At 46.9% G+C, this 27955-nt stretch overlaps 6 protein-coding genes across 6 annotated transcripts; 1 reads left to right on the top strand and 5 right to left on the bottom strand.

Annotated features, from left to right (window-relative positions):
- Positions 1-749: 749 nt before the first annotated feature.
- Positions 750-3394, bottom strand: N7516_006296 (pentatricopeptide repeat-containing protein; the record flags this gene model as incomplete). Its single annotated transcript, XM_057219016.1, has 2 exons — positions 750-2519; positions 2609-3394. 2 exons carry the CDS (start codon positions 3392-3394, stop codon positions 750-752), a joined length of 2556 nt encoding a protein of 851 aa, XP_057073107.1.
- A 2464-nt stretch (positions 3395-5858) lies between these two features.
- On the bottom strand, positions 5859-7570 carry N7516_006295 (putative C2H2 transcription factor (Con7); the record flags this gene model as incomplete). Its single annotated transcript, XM_057219015.1, has 5 exons — positions 5859-6208; positions 6496-6676; positions 6968-7161; positions 7234-7479; positions 7534-7570. The coding sequence occupies 5 exons, from the start codon at positions 7568-7570 to the stop codon at positions 5859-5861; spliced, it is 1008 nt and encodes a 335-aa protein (XP_057073106.1).
- A 6906-nt stretch (positions 7571-14476) lies between these two features.
- On the top strand, positions 14477-15703 carry N7516_006294 (SGNH/GDSL hydrolase family protein; the record flags this gene model as incomplete). The annotated part of the gene is made up of 4 exons (XM_057219014.1): positions 14477-14586; positions 14639-14771; positions 14839-14978; positions 15061-15703. 4 exons carry the CDS (start codon positions 14477-14479, stop codon positions 15701-15703), a joined length of 1026 nt encoding a protein of 341 aa, XP_057073105.1.
- Positions 15704-16150: 447 nt separating this feature from the next.
- On the bottom strand, positions 16151-18789 carry N7516_006293 (DEAD-box ATP-dependent RNA helicase DBP2; the record flags this gene model as incomplete). The annotated part of the gene is made up of 6 exons (XM_057219013.1): positions 16151-16374; positions 16434-16562; positions 17100-17207; positions 17266-18234; positions 18305-18522; positions 18737-18789. The coding sequence occupies 6 exons, from the start codon at positions 18787-18789 to the stop codon at positions 16151-16153; spliced, it is 1701 nt and encodes a 566-aa protein (XP_057073104.1).
- Positions 18790-19485: 696 nt separating this feature from the next.
- Positions 19486-21542, bottom strand: N7516_006292 (uncharacterized protein; the record flags this gene model as incomplete). The annotated part of the gene is made up of 9 exons (XM_057219012.1): positions 19486-19613; positions 19671-19886; positions 19945-20053; positions 20106-20171; positions 20236-20386; positions 20446-20987; positions 21039-21121; positions 21181-21362; positions 21490-21542. The coding sequence occupies 9 exons, from the start codon at positions 21540-21542 to the stop codon at positions 19486-19488; spliced, it is 1530 nt and encodes a 509-aa protein (XP_057073103.1).
- Positions 21543-21826: 284 nt separating this feature from the next.
- Positions 21827-26431, bottom strand: N7516_006291 (DNA-directed DNA polymerase alpha catalytic subunit POL1; the record flags this gene model as incomplete). Its single annotated transcript, XM_057219011.1, has 5 exons — positions 21827-22807; positions 22860-23600; positions 23662-24219; positions 24268-25986; positions 26045-26431. The coding sequence occupies 5 exons, from the start codon at positions 26429-26431 to the stop codon at positions 21827-21829; spliced, it is 4386 nt and encodes a 1461-aa protein (XP_057073102.1).
- Positions 26432-27955: the final 1524 nt, after the last annotated feature.

The following is a 27955-nucleotide window of genomic DNA, read 5'->3' as shown; positions in this document are numbered from 1 at the left end:
GAACTGCATATGGCGTGCCGTGGATCAAACATTCGTCATCATGCCCACAGTAATCACAGCATTATTTTGTGGATATATTTTAACCTCCGAACGCTAAGGCCGGCATGAGTTTATGACAATCTATCGGACCATTTTTCTAACCTGTTATGTTATAGGGATGGATTTCACCATCGGCTGTCAGATTGCGTGACAATTGCCTCTCTTCAAGAACAGATTTCGCAGATTATCACATACTACTCCGTATACTCCTTTGAATCGATCTCTATTACCTAAAATGCAGGATAGAACCATAGAAATGAAAGGATAATAACAATGAGGTTTAAATGTCTTATCACTTGGCAGTTGAGACAGCGGAGCATTTAGAAAAGCTCGGCAGTTCTCCTGCAAAAAGGTCCACTGATTGTATAGCCCTTACTGACTAGATCATATAATCCAGTTGCTTTGCCCAGGTGCCTTTCTCTCTTGTTGGGAGATTTGTCATTCACCATTGGGGGCAAATCGAAGCATAAGTATACATACCTAGGTAGATTTTACAAGCTGACAACGACACGAAAACCTTTTAGAATCTTAATTATTGTTTTATGTTAGAAGTAGAGAATGTACCAAATGGTATTATGTACATAATGCAAATATGCAACGCCATCTATAGCCCCCAATGTGTGATATACAAACATAATACAATCGAGACCTCACTCAGTCTCGCCGAGTCCAAGGCCATGAATATGATTAAGCCTCAATATGTGTGCATCTCACGAGGAGAACTCCTCGTTCTGATCCTCGCCTTCTAGCTTCCGAGGGTTACGAGCCTCCCACTGGAACTTTTTGATGCGTTCCCGGGCCGCCTCCTTCTGCTCAGCCGTCGGGTATACCTTCTTTCTCTTCCAAGCTACAATAACGTCCTTGTCAGAATACTTCTTCAGCATCTTCGAGTCGGCGTCAAGGGCCTTGCGCTCGGCCTTAGAAACATAAGCCTTATAATCAAGCTTGAGGGTATCGTCAACCACCAGACGAACCCGCGACATGATCTTCACAGCCGCGGGACCGGCGACAGAATCCGAAAGTGTGTTCTGGAGGGCACTCCAACGAGTCTTCGACTCGGGTTTGCCGTTCTCCATTGCCTCGTGCAGCTGGAGGATATATGGCCGTAAGGTGGCGATAGCAGCTAGTCGCAGCTTCGCTTGTAACTTCCTGCCCATCTCGTGCAGTTTAGTGGTTTTGGTTGATTGGGAGTCTTCTATATCAAGTCCTCTGAGGTGCAGAAGGACGGACGGGTTAGAGGAAAGAATCTGGATGGTTTCCAGATAGCCTTCCAGGACGCGAATGTCAGGTAGGATCAATGCTTTGTCCATCAAAGCGACCAGCTCGTTTGCGTGCTTGAGGACTGAGTGGTTGCGACGATCACGGCGGCAGACACTGAGAGCGACGTGGAATGCTGTTCCGGTTGCTTGGCCGGAGGGGACCATTTGCTCCCGCATGGTTTTGACACTGATTTTGCTAGAGCGAGAGATGCGGAGGAGGCGGAAATATTGGATGTAGGTGAAGGTATCAGGGTCAATGCGGTATTCATGGTCGTCCAAAGTCATATGTTTCCAGTAGGCCTGTCCACCCTCGGATCCCTGGGTCATGGTGAAACAAGCATTCAGGATAAGAGTCAGTTCCTTGCTGTTTGGTTCAAGGAATGATAGCTCCTCCGCCTGGGGAACGACAGGTTTGAAGAGTTCCGTAAAGTCTTCCTCTTCCTCCTCTTCCACTTCTTCCTCTTTCTCCATCTCCAATTCTTCCACTTCTTCTCTCAAGTCTTGCTCGAGTTCCACGGCCGGTTCCAGACTTTGAATTGGTCGATTGTTTTCGTCTACAAACGGAACATCTTCCAATTTTGATTGCCGCGTAGCCTCTGAGACTTCAAGCGCTTGAGTTTGCTCGGGGGTGATCCTGCGGCGGGTCGTCTTTTCGTCCTCGGTGGGTCGTTTTTGCAGTATGGGCACCCCCATGGTTTGCTTGTACAATTCCATGACATTGTAACAGTCAATATCACTACCGCCTTCCAAAAGCAAGCTGGCCATGCCGTTAACAAGTTCATTGTCAATTTTCAAGGTTTGGTTCTTCCAACGCCAGATAACATCGGCCCAAATCCGTTTGCCTTCGGTAATAACCTGGGCCTTCCGTTCGAGAATCTTTTCAATCTCATCAGGAGACATTTTCTCTATATCTCTGCGAGCTGCGAATTGGACAGCGTTCAAGATAATGGTGTATGTGGTAGCATCCGGGGCACCGGGTCCCTCTTCGGGTAATTCACCAGCAATTTTCCACAGACGGTCCATATCCCAATGACGATGGCAGACTGTAAGCATAGCGTTGGTGTGTATGATATCAAGCTTGACTCCAGAGTTCGGTGAACCAATCGAGCGGTATACAGAAGCGGCAGTTTTGGCGACACCCAATGACCTCGGGGCTGAGCTGAAGCCCTTCAACATGATCGTATACGTTCTGGGGGTTGGTCTCCTGCCACGCTTTTTCATCTGCGAGAGAAAATCTGTCAGCATACAAGCCCAAACCTCAATCTCGGGCAACGCCCTGTATGGCAGCACCGCAGAACGACAAAACTCACATCATTGTAGAACTTGAACGCAGCCTGCGGGTGGTTTTGATCCATGCAATATTGCAGGAGATGATTCCAAGCAACATCACATCTCAACCCCTGCTTTGTTCCAGCGCGAACCAAGGCCGCCGCCAGGGCCGGATTGCCACTGTGTAAAATGCGCGCGACCCGATCCGCCATTTTGCGAGGGTCATTCAACCATTTCAATTCCTCGTTTATGATCTTGGGTGTGAGTTTTGGCATTCCCCCAAGTGGACCACGAAAGCTGTTGTTCTCGGGAGCCTCGCCATCGGCGGAATCGGCCTCGATATCGGCCTCTACTTCTTGTTCTTTGGATTCCTGATCCTCAGGCACACCGTTCTCCTTGGCCTCGCTTTCACCATCCTGGTAATCATATGGATCATTCTCCAAGTCCTCGGTTTCAGCGACCTCGGGATCCAGAGCCTTACTTGCTGAAGATTCAAGCTGACTGTTGTACTTCCCGGTCAACGAACCCGACGCAATGGCCATCAAAATGTCATGACTCTCCCTAGTCTTGACATCCTGGCTCTCCCGCCTATTGTCATGTCGACTTTTAAAATGATTCTCGCCAACATGTTTTATACGGCGAGCATCGCGGTCTCTATCGGAGGATCGGTTGAAGGAGGAGGAGGAGGTATATTGGCGGTGGTTACTCGTCGCAATCAATGTCTGTGGTAGTCGTTGGGATGCAGTAGTAGCACGGTATTGCTGCGCGGTAAGAAGTCGGCTGCGCAAAGCTCTGTTCACGAGCGACCCCGGAAACCGGAATGTCATGACCGGATTACTGTGATCTCCAGGGGTTCAGCTTGTGTCCTGCACAATGCTATAAAGGAGACACGAATTCAACAAGGGCGAAGTGGCAAAATGGAAAAACAAGAAGAACAGATTGTTATTTCTTCATTGCATGTTGGAGACGGACCGCAAAACAATTTCGCAGATTGTCCGGACGCTAGTTCGTATCGGGTCTAGATTTTATGCCTGTATATTCAGGCAATAATTTCCTTTCGCCTGAGGCATAAAGCTGTCATTGATACCTCAGGTTCTTCGACATCCAACTAGACTATAAGTGGTTTAGTTCCCATTCCCTCCACCCATGTTCCCTGCGGGCCTGACGGGAGCGCTAGAGCACATTTCCCAGAGTCTTCTGTGCGTTTAAGTACTTTACTAGTGTACTAGTTTCTTAAGGGTATCTAGATCTGCGTTACACCTGTGGACTTAGCCCATGCACTGATCCGTGGATGAAAGTGTACACTTCCGACTTTAAATCAACTCTATATCGAAGTGGATATAAAGCTTCATATAAAAACTCTCTCACTTTCTCTATCTCATAGATTTTCTATTATTAGACCCATAATGTCTAGCCGAAGCCACAGGTTTCAGAGCCCATTGTACCGAAGTATGTTGTATTCCCATTAACTAGTTAACTAGTTATTCAATCCAAGTATACCTACATACACAAGATCCAAAAGTCCAAGACCTTCTATAACTTCATAGTAGATATATCTCATTTACCGTTTACCCGTATACCCATGCAGATCAATCCCTACATCTGCCTCGCTAGCGTCCTCCCTAGCCCAACCCAACCAGACTATACTCTCGTATCACATGCACAGCCTACCCAGAGTAGCACACGACACTAGTCCGAAGCTAAGAACACCCCAGTGGAGTACAAAGAGAAACAGACTAAGTAGTACTAAGCAATGCGACATCGTATGTGCGGGCAGCTAGACAGGAAGAGGAAGCAAGCTAGAAACAATTAGGAATAACTCTAAAAAGGAAAATTACCACCAGTCTACCCCCCACGAATGATATCGGTGGCTGATACTAACGTCCCCAACCACGCGGCGCTTTACGCTTTTACACTTTACTGTACTAGCTTCCCTGTCTTAGGTATGTGCGATGTACACCCCACATATAGTTGGTTACATAGTGCTTACGCTTTGTCTTATTCGGTCCTAGTCAGGTACTCACACTCGCATACATGTATGTACGTAACTACCATGTGCAGTAACTAGTTGCCGGTGCGTATGCACATCAAACGGCTTTCAGTGCATGGTATTGTGCTCGGTCCAAGGTAACTGCCGGTACTACTTAGTGCTGATTTTGGTTAGGCGTGGCTTAGCTGAAAATGGATACAAAGTTGATTCATTGCTAACTATAATACTGGTCGGTTTTGATTCTATCCGGCTCGGCTATCTGTGTCTTTTTTGATGACATGCTTAAGTCAGGCTAGCGCATAGTACAGTACCTTGATGCCTTTTTTCTTTTTCTTTTCTTTTGGGTCATGATTGCACTAGCTTGTATTTGGCAGATTCCACTTCTATAATTTCTTTCCTACATATCACTGAAAATGTGTCTTTCTTGCATACACAATTTTTGGGCATACAGTACACCATATCAATAAGATTGCCATAAACTCAATTGCAGGTAATGCACTAAATATTGAAAAAGACGAAGAAAAAAGAATAATACACATAATCAGATTGGAACATAAGCCCGTGGAGCATGGATGATGTACGTTATAGAAAAAGAAAAGAGAGGAGACAAGGGAACACACTTGCATTTAGCAAAGTTTAACACAAGATAAGAGGGAAACAAGAAACAAGTAAAACAAAAACAAAGAACCCCCAGGAGAACGATTTTGGGAGAATGCTGTCGATAATGAACAGATGCAAATAATCCGCCAACCCATCCTTGAAGCCACAACCCTAGCAAACAGGCAAACAAGGATAAGACATACACCACTTTCTGCATCAAATTTCAAGTAGGAAACAGAACAGAGAGAGGGTGCAAAAGGGCAGCACACCCTCTCAGCTCGATGCACTCTAACACAAAAAAGGATGACAGGTATAGAACAAAGCTGGAAAAGCCACTCTTAGACAGATTAGGAATAAAAGCCGCAGAGGTTGGTATCATAGCACGAAGGACTTGAGAGCGGAAGTGATGTGGTGTGTTGGAAGGAGATGGGAATCGGAATCGGAATCCAGGACGAGAACATTAGTCAAGGACAGGGGATATCGTGATAAGAAAGAAAAATCAAATGCATTTCCGTCCGTGTAGGTCCATAGCGGAAGAGGTGATTATGCGGGGGAGGGAAAAATTATTGCGGATAGTTGGATTGAGTCTCTGGAAGCCGTAGCGAATTTATAGATCAGCTGACAGGTCGGGCGAGGATGACTTTGTCGAAAGAGAGAGTCCAGTGGAGTCGATCCTGGTATGGAGGAAAAAGGCGGCGACATTACTCACGTTGCGGGTACACCGGTCCGCTCTGGTAGGGAGAGTGAGGGTAGTTGGGAGGGTAGGCCATCTGTGCATTGTTTTGATAGACCATTCCACCGCCAGGAGGACCACCGTACTGGCTGGGGACCTGGCTATCCGCGGGCTGGTATCCGATCGGAGGGAGTTGAGGGCGGACTCCACCGGCATAAGCAGGTGGCTGGCCGTGGGATGGGTCAGAGGGATTGGGAGGTTCGACCTGGTTGGCCTGAGCGGCCTGGGCGGCAGCACGCTCACGCTCCTCAATAGCCTTACGCTGAGCCTCTTCCTCCTTCTTGCGAGCCTTCCATTCCTTGCGGATTTCCTTGAATTCTAGAAGAGAGAAGTCAGCAGTGAACTTGGGTAGTAATGACCGGTTTCCAAAATAGGAATAGCATGGACTAGGTTTGGTGGCGAGGGGGACGGCGGAAAGGGATAAGAGGCAAGCTTAACCTCCACGCCGTCGGCCACGCTACTGCGGGCCCCACGACATCTAGTGTAACTCACTAGCGTCCGAGGGCCGGCGCTAACCCGATCCAGCCATTTGCGACAAAAGATATAACATCTCAGTCGCATTGGCCCCCAAACATCTAGAAACAAAGAAAATGAGATGCACCTACCCTCAGGAGTACGTTTTGCACCGTGCGATTGCATAGTCACGTGTGCATTCAAATGGTTTAGAGTACCATATGCTTTCTCACATCCGTTCCATCCACACTTATACATGCGCTCAATCTCCTCGTAACGACGACGGGGACGCTTATGCTGCTGTGCACCAGGAATCGGGACAAATGAGTAGACCTAGATGAAAGTAGACCCATGAATCAGCTTCGATCAAACCCAATAGATTCCCAATCGTATTCCAAAAGCAAGGAAGCGGTTGAGGGCCAGAGCACACTATTTTTTTTTTTTTTTGACGATCCCTGCGACGGCAATCTACGAACCACATGACCAACCCCCAGAGGCATCCAAGACAAAGCATTGATTGAACAAAGTGAGAAGCCTTCAGAAATAACCCCCAGGGAATCATCAAAAACATACCTTTGGAGTGCGTGACCCTGGCAATGCAGGAACAGGAGAGGTGGAACTAACCGTTGTGGCCGGGGAAGCATAAGGTCCCGGCAATCCATGATGCTGTTGTCCATAGCTGTGAGGCCAATCTGGGCGTGCGTACATGTGCTGAGGCGGAGGGGGGTGACCCGGGTACTGCGCCATCTCATGTCCCTGAGGTTGATAAGGAGAGTAGGGAGGAGGGTAAGTGGGGCTGTTGGCCGGAAGCGAAGGATCTATAGGAACGGGCGCGTCAGACTTTGAGTGCGGACTGCGCGGGCCCGTAGGCAAGGTGTTGATGAACGGACTTGTTGCTTGAGCCATACCTGCCGCACCACCGGGTTGGGAGTTGGGGGCGTAGGACTGGGGAGGACGGTGAAGATAGTCCTGGTAGGCAGGCGAGCGGGCGGTCGGCGGAGGGTTCAGACCGTAATCCGACTGAGGAGTGTTGGCCGACGAAATATTAGGTCGAACCTCCGGCTGCGGTGTGTACTGCGGCGTAGGGCGGACCTCAGGTTGCGGGGTGTAGTGAGCAGCAGCAGCAGAATTTTGGTCTGCAGGTTTTTGTTCAGAGGGTGCGTCGGTAACGGTGTTTGGGTGGTGCGAACCTGGCTGTGCGTACTCGGAAGCGGGCCGGTTGTCCATAAAAGAGAGGATTCGCGCGCAAGGATGCCGACGAATCTAGGAAGGAATAGTTTTCTGTGTTGGATCTGTGTCAAAGACGCGTCAACACAACAATGGGTAGGAGAAAGTCGGGGAAATTGATGAGTCGGTCCGACACGTTCCAAGCAAGGGGACGGAGGCACTAAGTTCCCACGTTGGGATCGTGGCTGACCTTCTCCAGATCTAGGATATATATCTTTTTTAACGTACCTTTTTTTTTCCGTTCAATTCCTAGGGAATTGATAATAATGTGAAGATAAGTCGCGAACACTGATCGAACAGGTTTGCGCACAGATGATTTCGAGATAAGAGATCTTGGGGGGAGAAAAAAGAGAAGAAGAATATAGGAGATTTTCAATTCACAACATTCAATATATTGTAAATTGGGAATTGAAAGCGCGTAGCTTCGAAAAGAGAAAAAAAAGAAAGAAAAAAAGAAAGAAAAAAAAAAAAAAGAATGGACTTGATACCAAGATGCTTAGATGCTTAATCTTTAGTTCGGACGAGGATGCCTTGCAGGTGGCGGTAAGCACGAGGCACCCGGAAAAATAGCCACGGGAGAATAACTAAAGAGACTAGTAAAAAAGAAAAAGTCAAGGAGTCAACGCGACTTTGGAGCAGCCTAAAAGGTAAGACGAGTTAAGACGATTAGGAGAAAGGAAAAGCAATCCTCGTGGGATCCGAGGATGTTGTGGATCCTCCAGGTGGACCACGTAATTTTGGTTGGCGATATCGTTGGTCATTCGAAAATTACATCTGCATTCCATTTTTTTTTTTTTCTTTTGAGGGGAGGTGGATTTTCTTTTTCTTTCTTTTTTTTTAACTTTTGTTTGGTTATTATATTTTATATATTCAATATACAATATATACAATATACAATATATTCAATAGAATCTTGGAACACCTGGGTAGTGTATGTATCCCTGTCTTTATACCGAGTACGAGTACAATGTACAATATAAATACAAACAATTCCGAGGAGAAACATTTAAACATTGGAATATATATGTGTATATCAAAAAGAGGGGGATAAAAGTGAAATTAATAAATCATTTACTTTCTCTGATCTCGGACCATTCCCTTTTTCCACACAATACTCCGACAGTTAACTGGTTTGGCCCCCTTTCCCCTCAGTGTCGTTACCGGCTAAGCTTTCCATGTCCGTATGATAACATTTTTTTTTTTTTTTTTTCAGTTTTCGGTTTTGAAAGAAAAGAAGAGAAAAAAAAGCGGAACCATCCAGGGGAGATGTGGCAACCCATGTCGAATGCTTCTATCATTAAATAAAATAATTATTGCTCATGGATGGGAATATCATAAAAATGATATATACAGATGTTGTTGTTTTTTGCTAAGTGACTACTGGGTTAGGTTCCCAACTGGAGGCCTCTTAGTCTACCCGCAACTCGGGTGCGTCGAAAGGGAGAACCTAGCGTATATGGCCCGTGGGTACCAACCAAAGATGTCAGAAGCCAGGACATTTTTTGACCAAAAGGTGGGCACTAGGAATGGCGTGCCCGAGGAACCTCAACCGACAGATGGAACCGATACTAAAAGGGGTATAGAGGGGGAGGGGGTAGGGAAGGGAACTAAGGTAGAAAAGGGAGTAGCGCAGGTCGGGGGAAGAAGAAAGCGATGGGACTCGGGAAGACCAGGGCTAGTGTGGACGGCCAAAGGGCATCAAAGGCAGGCAAAGGCAAGCAAAGGCAGGCACTCGGTCCCTATTACACCAATAGGAGAAAAGTGGTGGAGTCACTGGTGGATAATGGAGAAGCTCGGTGGACAGTCCTGACTTCTTTCGGTCTAGCGTTAAAGTCTGATGCAAAGGTTCAAAGCCGAGGCGGTTGAAGCCGGTGATAGCTTCTTTTCCTGAAAAGGAGGTTCAGTGTTGCACTTTGATTACAGGTATTCAGTACGGAGTACGGAGTATACATATGCATACTTCGGTGTAGAAAACTACCCCCTAGTACAGAGTACATTGTCCCATGTAACTCGTAGAACGTACATAAAGAGGCTTAAATTGGAATACTACTTACAACATATAGACAACGGCTATACGCCCTAACTACACCCTAATCACAGGCTAGTCATGTTAACGTTCTGCAATGAAACCGGTTGAGTCATGGCAAGAATACATATCTGGTCGCGTCACCCGTTACGATACCTACAGACGCGTGAGTGGAGACCGTGGAATAACAACAACAACCCCCCGGTGATCGGAGCCTATCTCCTGATATCTGGTGTCTGAGAAAAATTTATGTCTTCAAGATCATTAACGATTCAATTCTACAAAGTAGATGTAAGTTCTAATTCCTATTATTCCCTTTACGATCTCCAATCCTATATTCCCTACATAAGTAAAGTACCGTTTATCCAATTGATAACCGTTTCTATATGGTGATAATTATAGTACAAAAAGCACATACCACACCAATCTCTGTACCAAGAAAAGAAAAAGAGGAGAAAGGGGGCCATCATTTTCTTAGCATTTTCATGAGACGAGCCCATTATCACCGCCAATTGGTCAAACTCATCAAATTACGAGCGGAGTACTCGGCGGCTCTCCGGTACGATCAGTGTATGCTCAGTGCTCAATCCATAGTGGAGGACAGTATAATTCTTACAGTAATTACATCTCCTTGGCACCCCGTTATTCGTGATTCGTTATTCGCGTTAATATTCGTTAATATTCCTTAATATTCACATTTCAGCCTCCCAATTAGAGAAAGTGGGGGATCAAAAACCATTCCGTCCTCCGTTCCGTAGATATCTTTGTACAGTATGTACTCCGTACGGAGTACTCCGTACCCTCAACCCCCCACTCTGGATAAATAGGAGTCTGATAGGAAGAACACGGAAAAACCAGGGAGAAAATACTCAAGATGCAAGGCCCTGAGCTCGGAAAACCGACACTCGCTCTTCAATTGATGATTGGCGTTTTCAGGGGGGCCGGATCTCACCCCGCAGGCGCGGAACCTGTTCCTCCACTGCCGGTGAGGGAAAAGCAAGTGAATGATTTTGGATTTTGGATTTTGGATTTTTAATCGGTTTTACTTGTTTTAGATTGTTTTTCGTGACTCTATTTCTTCATAGGATCATTTATATCTGACACGCCCTAACGAGTCATGTACTAACTATGGAGTACAAATTATTGTCTTCCAAGGTACGGAGTACTCAAGTACGTACCTTGTTGTTAGGATAAATAATAATCCATTAACTTAACCAGTGGACAAATGGACCGACCAATGGAAGAATACAAATCAAATCGACACCGACAATCTCCAAACGATATAACAGTGGGACCAGACGGCGGACTCCGCGAGGACAACACACAGTTTCCAGTTGTCGAGGGCATAATGGGATGATCAATATCAAATTCATATGGCGCGTCAATCATTGGACGCCGCAGCCGCTCTGTACCCAGTCGCGCTGTTCTCCGTACACTCCGTATGTTGTATAATATATGCATACGGAGTACGGAGGTCAATAATACCTTGGCCTGTATTCCGCGACCCTTGACTATCCCCGATTTTTATGTCCTATTTGCATAACTATTTATCTATCAAGAGGGTTTCTTGCATTTCCTTTTCTTTTTCTTGGTTTTTTCTTTTTTTTTTTTTTTACTTTCCTGATTATATTCATATGATAATGTAATATAAAGCGCCTTCCGCGGCTATGGCTTATTGTTTGGATTTGGACAGTAGAAAGAGAAGAAATCCAAAAGGAAAGCATATTTCTCAGAATTAAATGGCTCAATCCCAAAAGCAGGACCTGCAGACGTTCATCCATGTCACTTTGATGCACGTGGGCCCATTTCTGCATGTTAGTTTATTGAATATTGAATATTGTATATTGAATATTGCATATTATCAATTTGCCTGATATAAGTCTTTGTACGGAGTACGGATACGGAGTAGGAACATACAACATAATAATATCCACTTCGTATATTTGTACTAAATGAAGTTAAAACGAGCTAGCAAATGGCAAATGGTCGGGTAAGAAAAGAGAGTGGAAAATGTTTCCACATGGAGTCTGGTCCAGTCTACGGAGTGCAATGTACTCCGTACAATAATAACTACGGGTATTCTCCGGTCATTTTCCTTAGCTCGAATCGTTCAGGGGGCGATCATTAGAGAAAAGGCTTGGCTTGGCTACATATTCTCTTTCCCCAGCACGCCAGAATTTGGTTTCCTTGTGCCTTATACACGGTGATCTCCCGAACCAGAGAGTTACTCTTTAACTAGATCCTTGATATTTCCATACATCCAAACATCTAAACGCAAAAAAAAAAAAAAAAAAAAGGTGAAAAAGGAAAGGGGCTCTCTCTTTGCCCTGAGGTTAAATGTACATGCAGTAACCGAAAGTCCACGAACTTGCCGAGTTCCTATCAGAGAAATTGTTGTCTGTGCTCTTAGGGGGGGGAAGTGCAATTTCCCTAAACTCCACAGTTGGCCTGTGCATGGCAAGTGGATAAGTTCCAAGGTTGGGAGACTACACCGAACGCAGTAAGTCTCACCCGCTAATGCTTCGGCAGATCGCGTTATATATATTTATATATATCTAGGCGGATCAGCACACCCCGGATGGTGATTCGTTATTCCATGGAATTGCTTCGTATCTTAGGTCTCTTTTCTCACATCCGTCTTTCTTTTTTTTTTTATGTTATTTTTACAGGGGTTGAGACCGAGATGGATAGCTGTGATGAAACCTCGGTTAAAGGACATACCCTTATATTGAAATCTTGAAATGGCAGGAGACCAGCATAATTCCTCCAATCAATGAGACAGAGTCCTGCAGGGATTCAGATCCCGAGACAGGGAGCTAAGCAAGTCCAAAATATAATGGCACTCTACTAATAATTTTACCTTTCGAGAAGAAAGTGACACATTGTTAACGAAGATCTTGCCTACGATCATATCTGCGATGACATGTGAAAATACCACTTTTATATTATTGCCACTATATAACTATGCATAATTTAATCTATTGTTTCCATTTCCAGTACTACAACTCAAAGCCCAGCGGTCATAGGATATGCTCAGTAATCCATCAAAATCAGAATCCCTAATACCAACCCGAGTACTCCGTAGACCGAGCAGAGTTATATTTTCCATGCATGTTCTACGTTTGCTCTAGACAACAAAAAAGGGAAAGTTAAACACAAGTATATTTGCTTTTTAATATTTTTTAATCATTTATTTTCTTGGGGGCGTACTATCGCCTGATACAGCAAACGTCTGACTAGTGTGTCCTGCTGCTGTCGGATCGGCCCCCTGTTGGCCACAGAAAGTCTGGGCACTGCGGCTGGTGAATTTTCTATGGTTCGGCTTGGATTGACCGGAGAGAGTTCTACCTACCCCCTTGTTCTCCGACGTGCATCGTCGGATGAAAACTCTTTCTGGAGATTGTTATAGCGCCTTGACGTGGGAGGTGCGGTGCTTATGCATGCTGCTCATGCATAATACAGACATTGAGTACACCATTTAACGCTAGCCTGTTGTCCGCACTACTGCACGTCGCTCTCTTAGGCGTCTCTTGAACCATATACTGTACTTTCAGGTGTATTTTTCGTGCCGAGGGCTATTTCAAGACTCGGTGGATGTTGTATGCATGCATGCGCGGGATGTAGGTATATGCTTACCGGATTGTGTATCCCGTACAGTGTCTGGAGTCAACGCATTGATATGTATGCAGGTCTCTTTTTGGTGTGTTTCTTGTGGGAATATCATTTTTGGGCGTTGTGATGGGAAATCGGTACCTCAGCCTAATCGGAAAACTATTCTGACATCGCTGTGCACGTGGCTCTGTATTTGTATGTGTTGCATCCTCGTAATAATCTAGAAAGATCTGTGACTAGCATGACAATATATTGCAGTAAATCCAAACAGAATTCATTGCATTTCCAATGTCGGAGACGCATGGCCAGAATTTATATAACTGTACTCCATATACAAACCCAGACCCAAAAAAATCAATGGCGGGCCCCCACTGATCTCCGTATAGCTTTACTTTAGACATTTATAGAGCTTGTCATGTCATGAGACGCTAAAAGGAACCCACAACATAGCCTCGCTGTGGGCCGTTTTAAGCATAAAGCTTGAATGTTGAGATATGCAGCGAAATCTCGGCGGGTTTGAAATCGACCCCTACTAGTAGTATAATAGTATATGTAAGTAATGCTTCCTAGTGTAGATTGATCACAGATTCATCACACACTTGTGTCGAATGAGGTAAGGTCTATAGGGCTGAGGTATCCAGTTGCCAGGGCTGTCGCCCCACCCCAGTAAGTACGGAGTACTTATATCTGCCTCCTCCGTCATCTTCACTTGTTTTATCTTTTCTTAGAGTTCATTCGCCGCTGACATGCAATAGAAAACACCTGGTCCTTTACATGTGGGATCTGTGATTATCATAACTATTGACTTTTATAAGTCCGCACGTACTGGTGCCTGGCGAGAAGGCAAATATCTCAGGTGCTAAGCCAACTCGATACGCTGGCCAGGTTGCGGATTTTCATATATCAGAGAATACTCCATCTGATAGTCTGATATGGCTTTCTATGGGTTTTCTTGTTATATGTTGAATTATGGCCAAACTGTGGGAATATATTTGATGTCTTTCTATGAGCACCACGAGTTCAGGATTCCATCTTCTTTCCTTTATCCACAATTGACCGCGAAGTAAAGTATTAATCCAAAGAGCGTCGAGTAAAATAACTGATGGAAAATTATATTCCGTCAACTCTGTAGAATTTCCCCGGACATCGACCATTTGCGGGGTCAAACGAACTAGATCGTCTACTCGAAGATCTATATATTCCGTACCATGTAGAAACTAGGCCATTCCACCTTCTTTTATGCTAGGCCTACTAATCCAACTGCCATAATGATTCTTCTGACGACATGCATCCTAGCCATCACCTCTTGCAATACTTTCGCCAGGGCAGGCCCTGTATCAAAACAGGCCAAATTCGACTGGTCATCGACCAAGTCTCTGTAAGTGTATTGAGACTACAAGAATATAAACAGCACTAACCCCATACCAAAGAATCGCCTTCGGTGACTCCTACACGTATGTCCAGGGAACCCTCGGACATCAGAATTATAGTTTCATTGGAGACCAATTCAACCTCGCCTATGATGCCGAAAGCCTACTTTCCAACAAGATAGTCCAAAATCAAGTAAGCTTGCATCCTGACGCGATCGAACCAAACAGATCATCATTTAGATATTAAATCTCTACTTTAGACCGCAACAGCAGAAGGCGGCCCCAACTGGGTTGAGTATCTCACAGATTGCGGCGTCCACCCTGGCCTCACCTCACCCCAAAACTGCAAAAAGCAACTCTGGGATTTTGCATTTGGAGGTGCGGATATCTCAACCGAGTAGTAAGCACAGCACCACAGTCCACGATCTACCTGAATTCACTTCATCAGCATTCACGAACAAGTCCAACTAACCAAACCCAAGCACACCCCTCCACCACAACTTTACAGTCTCGCTAGTAGACCAAATAAACCAATTCAAACAATACGGCCACCCAGCCCTCCTATATAACCTTCCAGGTTTCAAGCAAGACAAAACCCTCGTCGCCCTGTGGATTGGCATCAACGACATCAACGACAGCGCAAAATACGCTGTCGATTTCCCAACCTTCTACGAAAACCTCACATACACACTCTTCAAATCTGTGGAAACCCTCTACAACTTGGGCTACAGAAACTATCTGTTCATGAACCTACCGCCGCTAGACCGTACGCCAGGGAACCAAGCAAAGAGTGAGCCGAGTCCGAACGCCACGCAGGTCGGGTGGTACAATTCCGCGCTGGCTGATCATGCGGCTACATTTGCAGGAAAGCATAAGGAGGCACGGGTTATGCTTTTTGATGCGCATGCGAGGTTGGCGGATATGCTTGATGAGCCCTGGAAGTATGGCATTGTGAATACGACGGACTTCTGTGCTGGATATGATCAGCCGGATATTGCGGTTGAGTATGAGAAGTATGGGTGTCCGACGCCGTTGGAGAGGTATTTCTGGTTTAATTCGGGTCATATGACTAGCCATGTCCATGAGGTTTTGGCTGGGGAGGTGGAAAGGTGGTTGCACAGATAGTGAGGGTTGCGGATAACTAGGCAATAGCTAACTAACTAGTTAACTAGGCACATTCTCTGACTTACCTAGCTACATACATCATTACATTGGAGTTAGTTGGTTAGAAAAAGCACAAATATTTGAAACATAATCATTATTGGGATCAGAGGTGGGCGAAGTCTCTGAGGCATGAAACTTTTTGAAACTAATGAACATGTATGGATTCACCGTGAGAATTCAAGCCCTAAAATCCCACTAAAACCGATGAATCGAGAGTTTGAGAACCATAAAAAACCCCTGTAGAATAGGGACGCAACAAAAAAAAAAATAAGAACTATCTATGACAACAAAGATAACGCCGTCCTGCCCGAGTTACGCATGAAGTCGAAGAAATAGAAAATAGTCTACCGGGATAGTGCACAATACAAGGGAAAGTGACTGACTGCACAGGGAGCAGCAGGGAAGCATCTACCAACGACGGTTGCCGCCGACGGGAGCAGCGTTGGAGGCAGTGAAACCACCACCGCCGCCACGACCACCACCCCAGCCACCGCGGCCACCACCGCGGCCACGGCCACCCCAGCGACCACCACCGCCACCACCACCGTAGCGAACCATCTCGGCAAGACGGGGGTCAACCTGCTGCTTAGCTTCAGTGAGGATAGTAATCAAGTCACGAGCCTGCTTAGAGTCTGGAGAAAGGAAGGTTAGTATAACTTGCTAATGCCCAAGACACAGGTAGTAAACTTACTGTCAGCGGTGAAGAAGGTAATGGCGGTACCCTTGGCACCGGCACGAGCGGTACGACCAATACGGTGGACGTAGTCCTCCGAGTTGTTGGGGTAATCATAGTTGAGCACATGAGTGATGTCGCGCACATCTTCAGAGGAATTTAGTTAGCAAATACAATATTAGTGGGGGTATGGGGAGTATGGCCATGAAGGACCCTTTCTCCGTCGTGCAGGACTTGATGCATCACTGCTCTCTTGATGGGTTTCATTGAAGAATATCCCAAGGGAAGCGAATCCATGGGATGGCGGTAGTATCGTGGTCCTAGAGAAACCTTGGAAATGCAGCCTTCAACAGTTCAACAGTTCAAGAACAACGCTGTGTGAGAAAAAAACTTCGACTCGTCTACGAGTCTGTCACACAAGAGATGGAGAATGGAGAATCAATGCCAAGCTAGAATGCCTGCTGCTGTGCTGCACTGTGAGTCCAAGGTCCTCTTGGCATGTGAACCATTTAGGATGACCAGATGCGCCTGGACGCGGCGTATACACCGACGTGCTTCGAGAGAGTTTGAGCACCGTGCCATTGTTTTAACACAACGTCAACACAGGTGAGTGTTTTCCAAGGGCCCCCCTAAGGGGGAACAAAAAGGGGAAAATGGAAGGAGGGGGATGTAGTTTGTTCATACCAATACCACGCGAGGCCACATCGGTGGCCACCATGATGGGGCTCTTGCCCTGCTTGAACTCGTTCAAGACCCAGTCACGCTCGTTCTGTTGCTTGTCACCGTGGATGGCTGGAAGATATGTTAGTACGGTGCGAATGTGCCAGTGAGGAACTTATTGAAAACCTACAAAGCGCGGGCCAGCCGTCCTGGCGGAGGAATCGGGTAATCTCATCTGCGATACGCTTGGTACCAGTGAAAATGATGCACTTGTTGGAGCGGTCCTCCATGATCTTCTCAAGGTGCTTGATCATCTTGTCACGCTTCTCACTGTCGGAGATGACCTCGACAATTTGTGTGATGCGGTGGTTAGCGGAGAGATCGGTGGAGCCGACGTTGACTTGAATGTAGTCAGTGAGGAAATCAGAAGCGAGCTGACGGACATCCTTGGGCCACGTAGCGGACCACATGCAAGTCTGACGATCAGGGCGAATCTGGCCGATAATCTTGCGAATTTGGGGCTCGAAACCCATGTCAAGCATACGATCAGCCTCGTCAAGAACGAGGTAAGTGACACGACGAAGGTTGGTGCGGCCAGCCTCGAGCATATCAATCAAACGACCGGGAGTGGCAATGCAAACCTCAACACCGCGAGAAAGGTCGCGGATCTGAGGACCCTTGGGGACACCACCGTAGACACAGGTGTTGCGAATACGGGAGGACTTTCCGAACTTGGTAATCTCGGCCTGAATCTGAACAGCCAACTCACGAGTAGGAGCCAGAACAAGAACAATGGGGCCATCACCAGGGGCGAGGAGAGGCTGGGCGTTGATGTGAACAATAGCGGGGAGACAGTAACTGAGAGTCTTGCCAGAACCAGTCTCGGCAATACCGACGACGTCGCGTCCGGAAAGAGCCATGGGCCAGCCCTGGGACTGGATAGCAGTAGGAGCATCAAAGCCCTGGGCCTTGACCTCAGACAAAACGTACGCGGGGAAACCAGCCTCGTCAAAGGTTTCAACGGGACGGGGCACCTCGGTACCCTGAATGGCCATCTCCTTGGACTTGCGGAAGGCCTGAACATCTTCCTCAGAGCGCGCAGTGACATCAGGGTGCTCCTTGTAGAACGACTTCTCGAACTTGGGCATGGTGTTGATATCTAGGTGAAACCAAAGTTAGTATTGTTTGAACCATACAAAAACGTTTCGTTTGCGGTTGAATGAGCTTACCCCAGTCTTGAGACTTCAGGCCAGCGCCGAGGTTGTTCATGCGGTCACCACCGGCAGCACCACCGCCGCCGTAACCACCGCCACCGTAACCACCTCCACCTCCACCGCCGTAGCCGCCGCCGCCGTAACCACCACCACGGCCACCACCGTAACCACCGCCGCCGCCGTAACCACCACCGCCGCCACCGTTAGAGTAGCCGCCTTCACCTCCGCGAGAGCTAGAATATGCAAGTTAGTACGAATTTTTCTTCTTGTAATGTACGGTGTCTCCTGTCCGCTTGGTATTGGTTGGGGAAAACCAAGATAGACTCGGGATCCCTTTGTCCAACACGATCGCAAACAAGTGCAGGCTCGAGGCTTTCGCCAGAAATCCATACATTTGATGAGACAAACGAAGGAGACGATAACAAGTGTGTGTGAGAATGAACTTACCGGTAGGAGTCGCCGCCGCCGCCACCGCGAGAGTAGCCACCTCCGTAAGACATGATTTTAAGTCTGCGAAAGGTTTTTGAGAAAGAAAGAGGGGGTATTAGAAGATGAGAAGAGGGATGATGAAGAGAGGAAGAAAGAAGGACGAGTATACAGGTAAAAGTAGGAAAAGGTCAAGAACTTGAAAGAAAAGGAAGGAGGAAAAAAAATAAAAAAACCCAGGGGAGGAAGGCGCGAGTAAAAATTCGATTAGGCTTAGCTCCTCTTTGTATTTTTCGCCGTATCATCACATGACCGAGGCCTGGATCAGGTACCTTTTCAACCGCCTGCCTAAACAGGTTTAGTGAACACTTGCCGCTTTCATCTGTTTTGTCTATTTGATCTTTGATTGGTCACTGTTTATCAACTTCGGGCAGAAAATTTAGGGAAATTTTTAGATTTGCGCCAGGCATTGCTGGTCCATGGATATAAAGGGGGCAAATAAGGCCGGCTTTTCAGTACGAGTGGCGATAAATCTAGAATGACGGCAAAGTTGATAGGTTTTCGAGTCTCTTGAATCGAGAAGAGGCAAATATGTAGATATGGGGGAATTCAACGACTTTTAACGTTGAATGTTTTTCATGTACAACATATACCCGCAAGCTGCAACGTTGATCCAGAATCAGGCAATCACAGCAACCTTTCAATTCTAAGATCAAAAGGAGGAAGATTTAATAGGCGTAGAAGACAGCAGAGACTATGATCTTAAGAACCTATTGCCCCGTGCCTCCAAGGCCCATATCCCAGAAACGAATCTCCAATTCCGTAGCCCGAACAAAGATCTTAATCAGTTCTTCCATGCGACTAGGTGATACATGTTGCATGTGATCCTCCAGCAATGCTATGACATGACATGAATCAGTCAGATGTTCCGCTCGTTCTTCACAATCTGACTTACCTGAACCCAGTCGTACGGCCTCCGTGTAGTCGTCCGCAACATAATTCTCGATCCATTTCCAGTAGGTGTTCCCTTCTCGAAGAGTGTTTTCTCCCGCATGCAACCGTTTTGCAATGGCGCCATATCCGATCAAGCACGGCGTGAGGGCCATTTGGAGGGCTAACCAGTCCTCAGATTGGCCTACATCCAAAATGTATCGGCTGTATGCGGTGCATGCTATACATATCGAGATTAGCACATCTATCGAGTTCATCGAGAAGTAGGACCGGCTTACCGATAGTTTCGGGTGTATTTTCCATTTCCTGCTTAGAAAGGCCAAAAGAGGCACAGTAGTCGATGTGCAATGCCATTTCCCGCTGTATGTGGAGGACAATCCGGGCCGACTGGAGTGATTGCGTTAGATTGATATTGAAAACAGGGTTCGTAAGCACTTACCGCTGCTATTGAATCTATGCTCTTGGCCTTGTATGATGCAAGTGCATTGCTTCGGGCAAATTGTACCTGCAGATTGGATTTTGATAAGTTGAATGTCTTCTATCAACCGCATAGGAGAAGTCTGTCTCACCAGGTAGAGATAATCTTGCACAAGATACGCCTTGAACTGCCCAATAGGTAGCGTACCCTGGCCTATGCCTTCGACAAACTCATGGTGAGTGAACTGCCGCCATACTTGCTGCACATCCTGGCGGTCCAATATGTACTCAAGGAATCGGCCGCTAAATAGCATACCGTTAGGACAAAAAAAACCAAAAGATCCAGGGGATGGGTCACATACGGCGCAAAGGGCATAGTGTAGGTGGAGTGGAAATGATTGATCGGCCCACTCCCTTTACCTAGGTCAATGCTTGTCTTGATCCCTACCTCAACAAATCGCACGGCACTCCGGACCGCTCTAATCGTGTCCTTGCCAGAAGCCAGGTTTGCGGCAATTGCTGAAGCAAGTGAGCAGCCCGTACCGTGGGTATTCTTGGATACTAAAAACTCTGTCTCGAACAAGGTGGTTGTCGTCCCATCGAAGAGTATATCCACGACCAAGGCTCCTTCTTTCTCTTGGGATGTCTCGTGGTCTTTTGTCAAAGGAAGGTGACCTCCCTTGAGGAGAACCGCCTTAGGACCCAAGGAGCAAATCTTCTTAGCAAGCTCAACCATTCCCTCTAGGTCCTTCGGTTCAGAAGTCTCTGCTCCAGCATCTTTCAATAATAGAAGAGCCTCGGGAATATTTGGTGTTAGAATTGTAGTTAAAGGAAGTAACTTTGTCCGTAGTTCCTTGACTGCTTTTTCAGGTAGCAACTGGGAGCCACTAGTGGAAACCATAACCTGTTGATGCTGATTAGAGTGACGATTTGGAGAACAACAAGTCGGACATACCGGATCCAGAACGATTACAGGGACTTTATGGGCTTGCAGCGTTTCTGCGATGACATCAATGGTCTCAGCAGATGAGAGCATGCCTAGGAGGTCATTAGTTATGTATTAAAAAGGACGAACCATGAAATACAAAATGGCTTACCCAGTTTCACTACATCTGCACCCACATCTTCCAGTCCGGCATTGATTTGTTTTCTCACAAATTCCGAGGGCACAACAAAGATGTCTTGCACACCTAGTGTGTTTTGTGCCGTCAACCCAGTGGTGGCAGTGAGAGCATAGCATCCATGGGCTGCAAGGACCCTTTGATCAGCTTCGAGACCACTGGAATGTGTTAGAGCGTTTTTCTAATCATCATATAGCGTACATTATACGGGTAGAAGGTCGAGTACTTGATGGGGTACAACTTTTTCCCCCAGCCGGTTTTGCGGGGTGGGATGTTTGAACTTACGCTCCCCCTGAGCTGTCTGATCCTGCAATGACCAGAACTCTTTTGACAGGCATGATTGATAGAGCCAATTAGCAAAATAAGCAGGGATACCTGCTCTGCACTAGCGATCAAGCTGAAGTGAAGAATGCCGGAGTGGGTGGAGTGGCCGGAGAATTGGGGGGGGGGTTGCGATAAGATAAGACCGATATGAAAACATTCGACGTCAACTCGATATCTGGAGAGACACTTGAAGGCCCTAAAATATGCAATTCGATTTGATCATGACCATGCTAACATTCCAACACCCCAATATCCTTAGGTATTTACAAATATCCAAAACCATACGCCACCGGAACATCTATTGTAACATGAAGCGGAAGAGACCATCCATCTCAACCCATTGACGACCACACTTCTTCAGGTAGCTGTCCACCACACCCTTGATCGTACCGAATCTTGTGCGGTTGAACTCTGCGAGGGCGGCAACACTGTCCTTCTTTTCTCCCGTCTCTTTCTCAGCAGCGGCCTTAGCTTTCTCGACATCCCAGAGACCGGCGAAGTACAGAAGCTGGTTATATACCTCCTTCTCCGAGTACTCGTAAGACATGCGGCCTAAACAACCTTCTGCACGACCTCGGGGACCCAAGCAGCGGTGTCCATAAACGCTGATTTGCCGTGTGCGGTTGCCACATGATGAATCGTCACATACCAACCAGCCTTCATAGTATCGCGAGGTCTGTTCGCGGATCTGGTTCTCTAATTGGGCAACAATTGTCATGACTGAGAAGGGTTTCTGGCAGCTCTGGTTCGGGCAAACGATTCCATGGGCAGTGCACATGTGCGATGAAGTCACCAGACCCTCATACACAGACTGTTCCTTGCAGTATCGGCATCTTAGGGATAGTCGCGTAGAATTGGCAAACCGAACCGAGTCTGGGATCTGGGACTCAAGGGGGGTGACTTCGGCATTTTGCTGACTGTTGGAGCTAGAGGCATTGATCTGATATTTGCGAGTATCAAGACCCAAGCACTCAGCGAGACGGACGGCATCGGTGCCGGGAATTGGGGCACAGAGACGCTCAATGGGAGGGAAGATCTGCTTGAGAATGTAGAACTCAACATCTGGCTTCAGTCCTAAATCGGGCTTCAGCACATCCTGCGGGGTGTAGGATCGTTTCGCAGGAGGCAGAGATGACGTTTCTGAGTCTCCGTTGGTCACGATATATGAGATGACGTCGTTCGGTCTAATTGTCTTGCCCCGGGCAATTTCGCGGAGAGCGACTTGTGCAGGTGGCATGCTCTCTTTATTAGGGTACTCCTGGGGGCGTTTTGAAAGTTTCTGATGAAGTGTTAGTAAGGCGATCTAGGCAATCCTCGGGTCTATTACATACAGTGTAGATCACGTATTTTTGCACGGGAATCGTGTATTCCTTCATCCTTTCTGCAAGCTCACGCAAGTACTCGTGAATCTTGTTGAGCACGACTTCCTGGTCTTCACCCGACAGAATTTCGTTGAGCAGCTTCGATGATACCTCCTTTGAGAGGGCACAGTATTCACGACGCTTCATGTCAAGACCCTTGACCTCCAGCTTCTCCACGTACTTGCCATCCACCTCGGTAAGGTTGACAGCAGCATACTTCTTTTTGGCATGGAGTAGAAGTCGACGGAAGATATTGTCGATGTCGATTTCTAGAAGTCGGTAACGTTCGTTGACCGATTTCTTGAACTCTTCGCCAACCTTGATGGCGTCGCTCATGTTGTCCATATTCGTGTTGATCATAACCGAATCAGTGTCACCATAAATGACTCGCAATTGCTGGCTTTCGGCCAATTCCTTGGTGTTTCTCAAAATCTCACGTCCCTTGAAGGTGGTGAGCATTGCCAGAGGTCGAGCGTAGAAGCGACTCTGCGTGTATCCTAAGCATCCGTACATGGAATTGGCAGTGAGCTTCAAGGCCAATTGTTTTGTGTCCCAGATGGCCAGTTGTTCGGGTGTGGCACGCTTGTCTTTCATCAACTTCTTTACTTCGCGTCGACGGTTAACCAGCGTCGCGATCAGCCGAGGTAGAACACCTTGTTCTTGGTCAGAGGAGGGAACATCTGGCACTTTTTCTTCATTCTCATTTTCGGCCTGGTTGCACATGTTAGTTAAAATGAACGAGATGAGACGAAGGTTTAGATTGTCAACTTACCGTAGCTGCTCGGTCCACTGTTGTGAAGCAGATGTTGTATTCCTGGATGATGCTGGGATACAGACTGTTGAAGTCCATAACAAGGATGAAGCGGTCGTAAAGACCCTTTTCGGGCTCGAAGACAAGACCACCCTTGAATTTGTCCTTCTTTTTCTTGTCGGCCGCCTCGTCATCGTCGCCATCTTGCATTTTCTCCTCTGCCTTCTGAAGACGAGACGAGTACTTGTCTGGACAGATGTATTTGTTGCGATGGAACTCGTGTAGCAGAATATACTCGTTTCGCTCGGCACGCGTTCCGCTAAGTGTGCGTGCCCATGAATTACCAGCGGTATTGGTCAGGACCTTAGTAAGTGGCAGCATCTGAAGACGTAGAACCAATGCCGCAATGAAGTATGTATCTGTATCACAATGATTGACGAAGTTCATGAGGCCTTCTTTGGTGGTCGCCCAGGTCTTTAACGCCGCTTCGGCATCTAGTTCCTGGCGTACGCTGCCCTGGCCGAGGTAAAGTTGGCACATCTCGGTCAAACTCCACGACTGGCACTTCATCATAAGAGACTAGTAGTTGTTAGTATTGTCGTATACCCACTTCCGGAAGAACATTACCTTGCCCATGTCGTTGGCAATATCGCACATCAATCTTCCAGCAATCAACTGCCTTTCGGCAAAGAAGTTGCCACCCTTGTTAAAATTCTTAGGCCAATCCCCACGCCTGAGTCGGCCAATACGATGCCAACCAGGGGTCTTCTTTTCACGCATTCGGCTGAGTAGAATGCCCAGGTCGACATCCTGCAACTGGTGGCCCATGATCACATCGGGGTCCATCTTCTCGAATATAGCCAGGAACTTGCTAAGCAAGAACTGTTCGCTTTTTGCGAGCATGATAGTTCCCCGCTGGTTTTGTGCTTCGGCTTCGAAATGCATTGGGTATGACCCACCAGCAGGGCGCATGACGGTGAATGTCTTGCATGGAAGCTTCTCCGGCGGAGTGGTATCAGTTAGAGAAACGTCTTCATATACTCGGGCACTCGCTATTAGAATCTCCTGCTTGTTCTCCTTGACATTGAGTTGGGTACGGAAAGAAAGACTCATTAAGGTCAGGGGCGGGGCATCCAGGTTCTCAGAATCCGGGACAAGGTTGATGAGTGCTGGTTTGGCAGCCTGGCATTCGAACTTGCACCAGGATGCGTTGGTTACTGCAGCAAAGTCGCCCTGGTCGATCTTGAGCCAGCAAGGGCCCATGATATTTTTCCAGAGAACAAATTGTTCAAACAGGGAGGTGTTGGTACCGAAAATGTTCGAGAAAGTCTCTCCCTTAGTTTCCATGGGAAGGGCAGCCTTATCGTAGGGGTAGAGTAATTTGAGATACTCTGCCTCCTTTGGAACCCCAGGCATTTCAAATGCGTACTTCCGTTCGCACGGTTTCATCTTGTGCATGCCAACCTTGAGTTTTGTCATCATCTCGTCGACCTCCGAGTAAACATCTTGCATATCAACCTCCTCTTCAGTCGCTCGTCCGTGCTTGTATCGATATTCACGCGGAAGGAAGTAAAGCTTTCGCAAGATATTGTCAACCTTAACGAATGCACTAGTGTACGACCCATTCTGCTTGTTTTTCACTTTTCCGAAGAGACACAGGCTGCCGTTAACCTCCGTATAGTCCAACCAGAACATGCGCAGACTGCCGTCCTCTTCCACAACATCTTGGGCGTGCAGTTTCCCAAAGGATCGCATTTCCGGGGCTGGGCTGCTGAGAACGTTCAATTTGCTCCTCAGGTCATTCCAAGAAGCATCCATTACTTCTGGCATTGATTTGACAGGGGAAGAGCTTGCTGGCGCAGAAGCAATGTCAGGCTTGATCTTCGGGGGCGGCCGACTGCCGGTCATGTTGATGGTTTTCGATTTAAGACTAGAATCTCCAGTGACTTCCGCGACGTCCATGAGGTCAACATCATCGTCTTCTGGCTCTTCAGCCTTGACCGGTACAATATTCCTTCGCTCCACTGCCTTGATAATTGGAGACGATGGTAAGATATCACTCATGGGAACATCATCGTCGTCTGGCATCGGTAGAGGGCCGTCATCGAGATCATCAGAGTGGAGTGCCTGATCCTTCATTGGCGAGCTTGGCATGTCATTTTCGTCTCTTGCCTGAAGCCTTTCGCGGCGACGCTTCTCAGACAAAGGTGGAGAGAGAACGCGAACTTTGCGTCGGGCCTCCGACTTGACAATGTTTCGTGTCGGTGCGTGATTCGATGCGACATTGGTGTCGACCTCTCCGAGGAGATCGGCCATAAATGCATCGTCCTCGGCGGTCGCAACGGGCTTGTAAAACAGATTGTCAAAATTAGGGATTTTATTTCCATGAGCAAAAAGCACTTACCTTGGGCTTGGGAGCAGAAGCCGAAGTTTGTCCTTTGTTGAAGTACTTGGATATGCCATTGTTCATTTTCTCCTTCCGCTGTTGTTCCTCTTCTCTTTTTCTTTTGGCAGCCTTGCCTCGTGTGGGTAGTTCATCGCTTCCATCGCTGTCATATTCTGCTGTCTGTTCGTTCCATACTTCGCGGCCATCGTCCGCGTAACCAGCACCGTTATCATCGACGACGAAATCATCCTGATCAAGACGGTTCCGGATAACCTTTTTGTAACCGTCATCATCAACCTCGTCGTAGATGTCGCCCTGGTCCTCGATCTCGTATGTGGAAATTCGCTTCTTTCCTGAGGCACGGAGGGCCCTCAGCTCGGCCAATCTTTCGCGAGCCGTAGGCATTATGGTCTACTCAGAGACAATTACCCATTAAAAATAGAGTTGGGGTACGTAAAGAAGAGTAGATCGTACTGACGATTGTTGCGGGGAAAGGGAGGATAAAAGAAGAGTCACGCAATTCATCCAGCCACGCGAACAGCACGCGTCCTGTCGCGTTTGCCCTGGTGAGATTATGTCAGCGCCGTAAGTGTTTCTGCCTCAGGCGACCAGAATTATCGATCCACCCAAAGTCACATGATTTATAACACTAGATCAATGACCTTCCAAGGTTCCAAGGTTGCTTAGTTAACTATCAGTGATTACTACGGTTTTGGAATTTAAAGCCCATAGCCCAACCCGGACCAACCCGCAAATGGGCTGGTCTTTGGGCCAGTCCTTAGGCCCATCGATAGGCCTTGGGCCTAGGATAAACGCCCACTGGGCTTTTATGGGGGCCCAATGGGCCTCAAACAATACAAAAATGCCAATTCTTGGCAGATTCATAAGTAATGCAGATTCTTCTAGTATTTTTGAGTATTTAAATTACCGTCTAAGACCCAAGTTGACCGAGTCTTTGTGGGAATTAAGCCAATCAATAGATGCACCTACTTCTGTCTATATGAAATATATATATCTGCACATTGATAATCTATCACCTATTGAACCCCCGTATTAGGTTAGACTAGGGCCAGCGGGCCGAGATCTTCCAAGTAAGCTTATAGACCAGAACATGCGTAAAAAACAGGCATTATTCAGCAGGTTTATGAGCGCCAAGACTGGATTTATGTATAGAAATGGTCTTTGTTGGGGGCCTCACAGGCCCCCACTAATGGGCTATAGGCTTAGTTGGTCTTTGAAGGTAGGGCCCATAGCCCACTGCTGGTTGGTTTATGGGTCTAAAGTCCTGGCCCAACTCGGCCCATTGCGGAGGTCTACCAAGTTGGAAGGTTACCTAGCTAGGTACTGTCTACAATAACGTTTGATGAGTTATTTATTTTCATTCTTAACTATAGATCAAAAGGGTAAACTTACCTAGGTAGTCTGTTATAGTTAATAATCAGTTTATCCAATATATTTACGAGGGTAAAGTGACATACGATAATGTGACATCTATCAGCGTATACTAGGTCTTAGCTGTTAACCTGGCACAATTTATTACCTAGGTAGTATATAATACCTTAATAATGAATTAAAACTGACTTCTTTCCTTTAGGTAAACTCAAGGTTATTAAGGTTCACGGCTATATAACGGTTTCGAGGCTTTGATATGGTACATGCTAGTACACTTAGAAGGTTGCAAGTAATGGGTCTTCAATGGATTTTGATGGGCTACCAGCTCGAGGATACTCAGAAGAAAACCTTAACTAGGGATACCCGGGATTTCATTTATATAATCCGGTGATTTCGAGTAACTCGGCCAAAAGATCATAGGGACAATCGGAACCTCCGATTGTCACTGCAGCGATATATATTCTAAGCCCTAGACTCTGCATATCTGTGCCGAGGTTGGTATTATGAGTAATCAACCTCGTCGTACTTAAGTAGGTT

This window comes from Penicillium verrucosum (assembly GCF_028828655.1).
Source record: "Penicillium verrucosum strain IBT 35672 chromosome Unknown utg000002l_segment0_segment0, whole genome shotgun sequence".
Classification (NCBI taxonomy): Eukaryota; Fungi; Ascomycota; class Eurotiomycetes; order Eurotiales; family Aspergillaceae; genus Penicillium; species Penicillium verrucosum.
The sequence above is the reverse complement of the archived record's forward strand: the minus strand, read 5'-3'. Positions and strand labels throughout refer to the sequence as shown.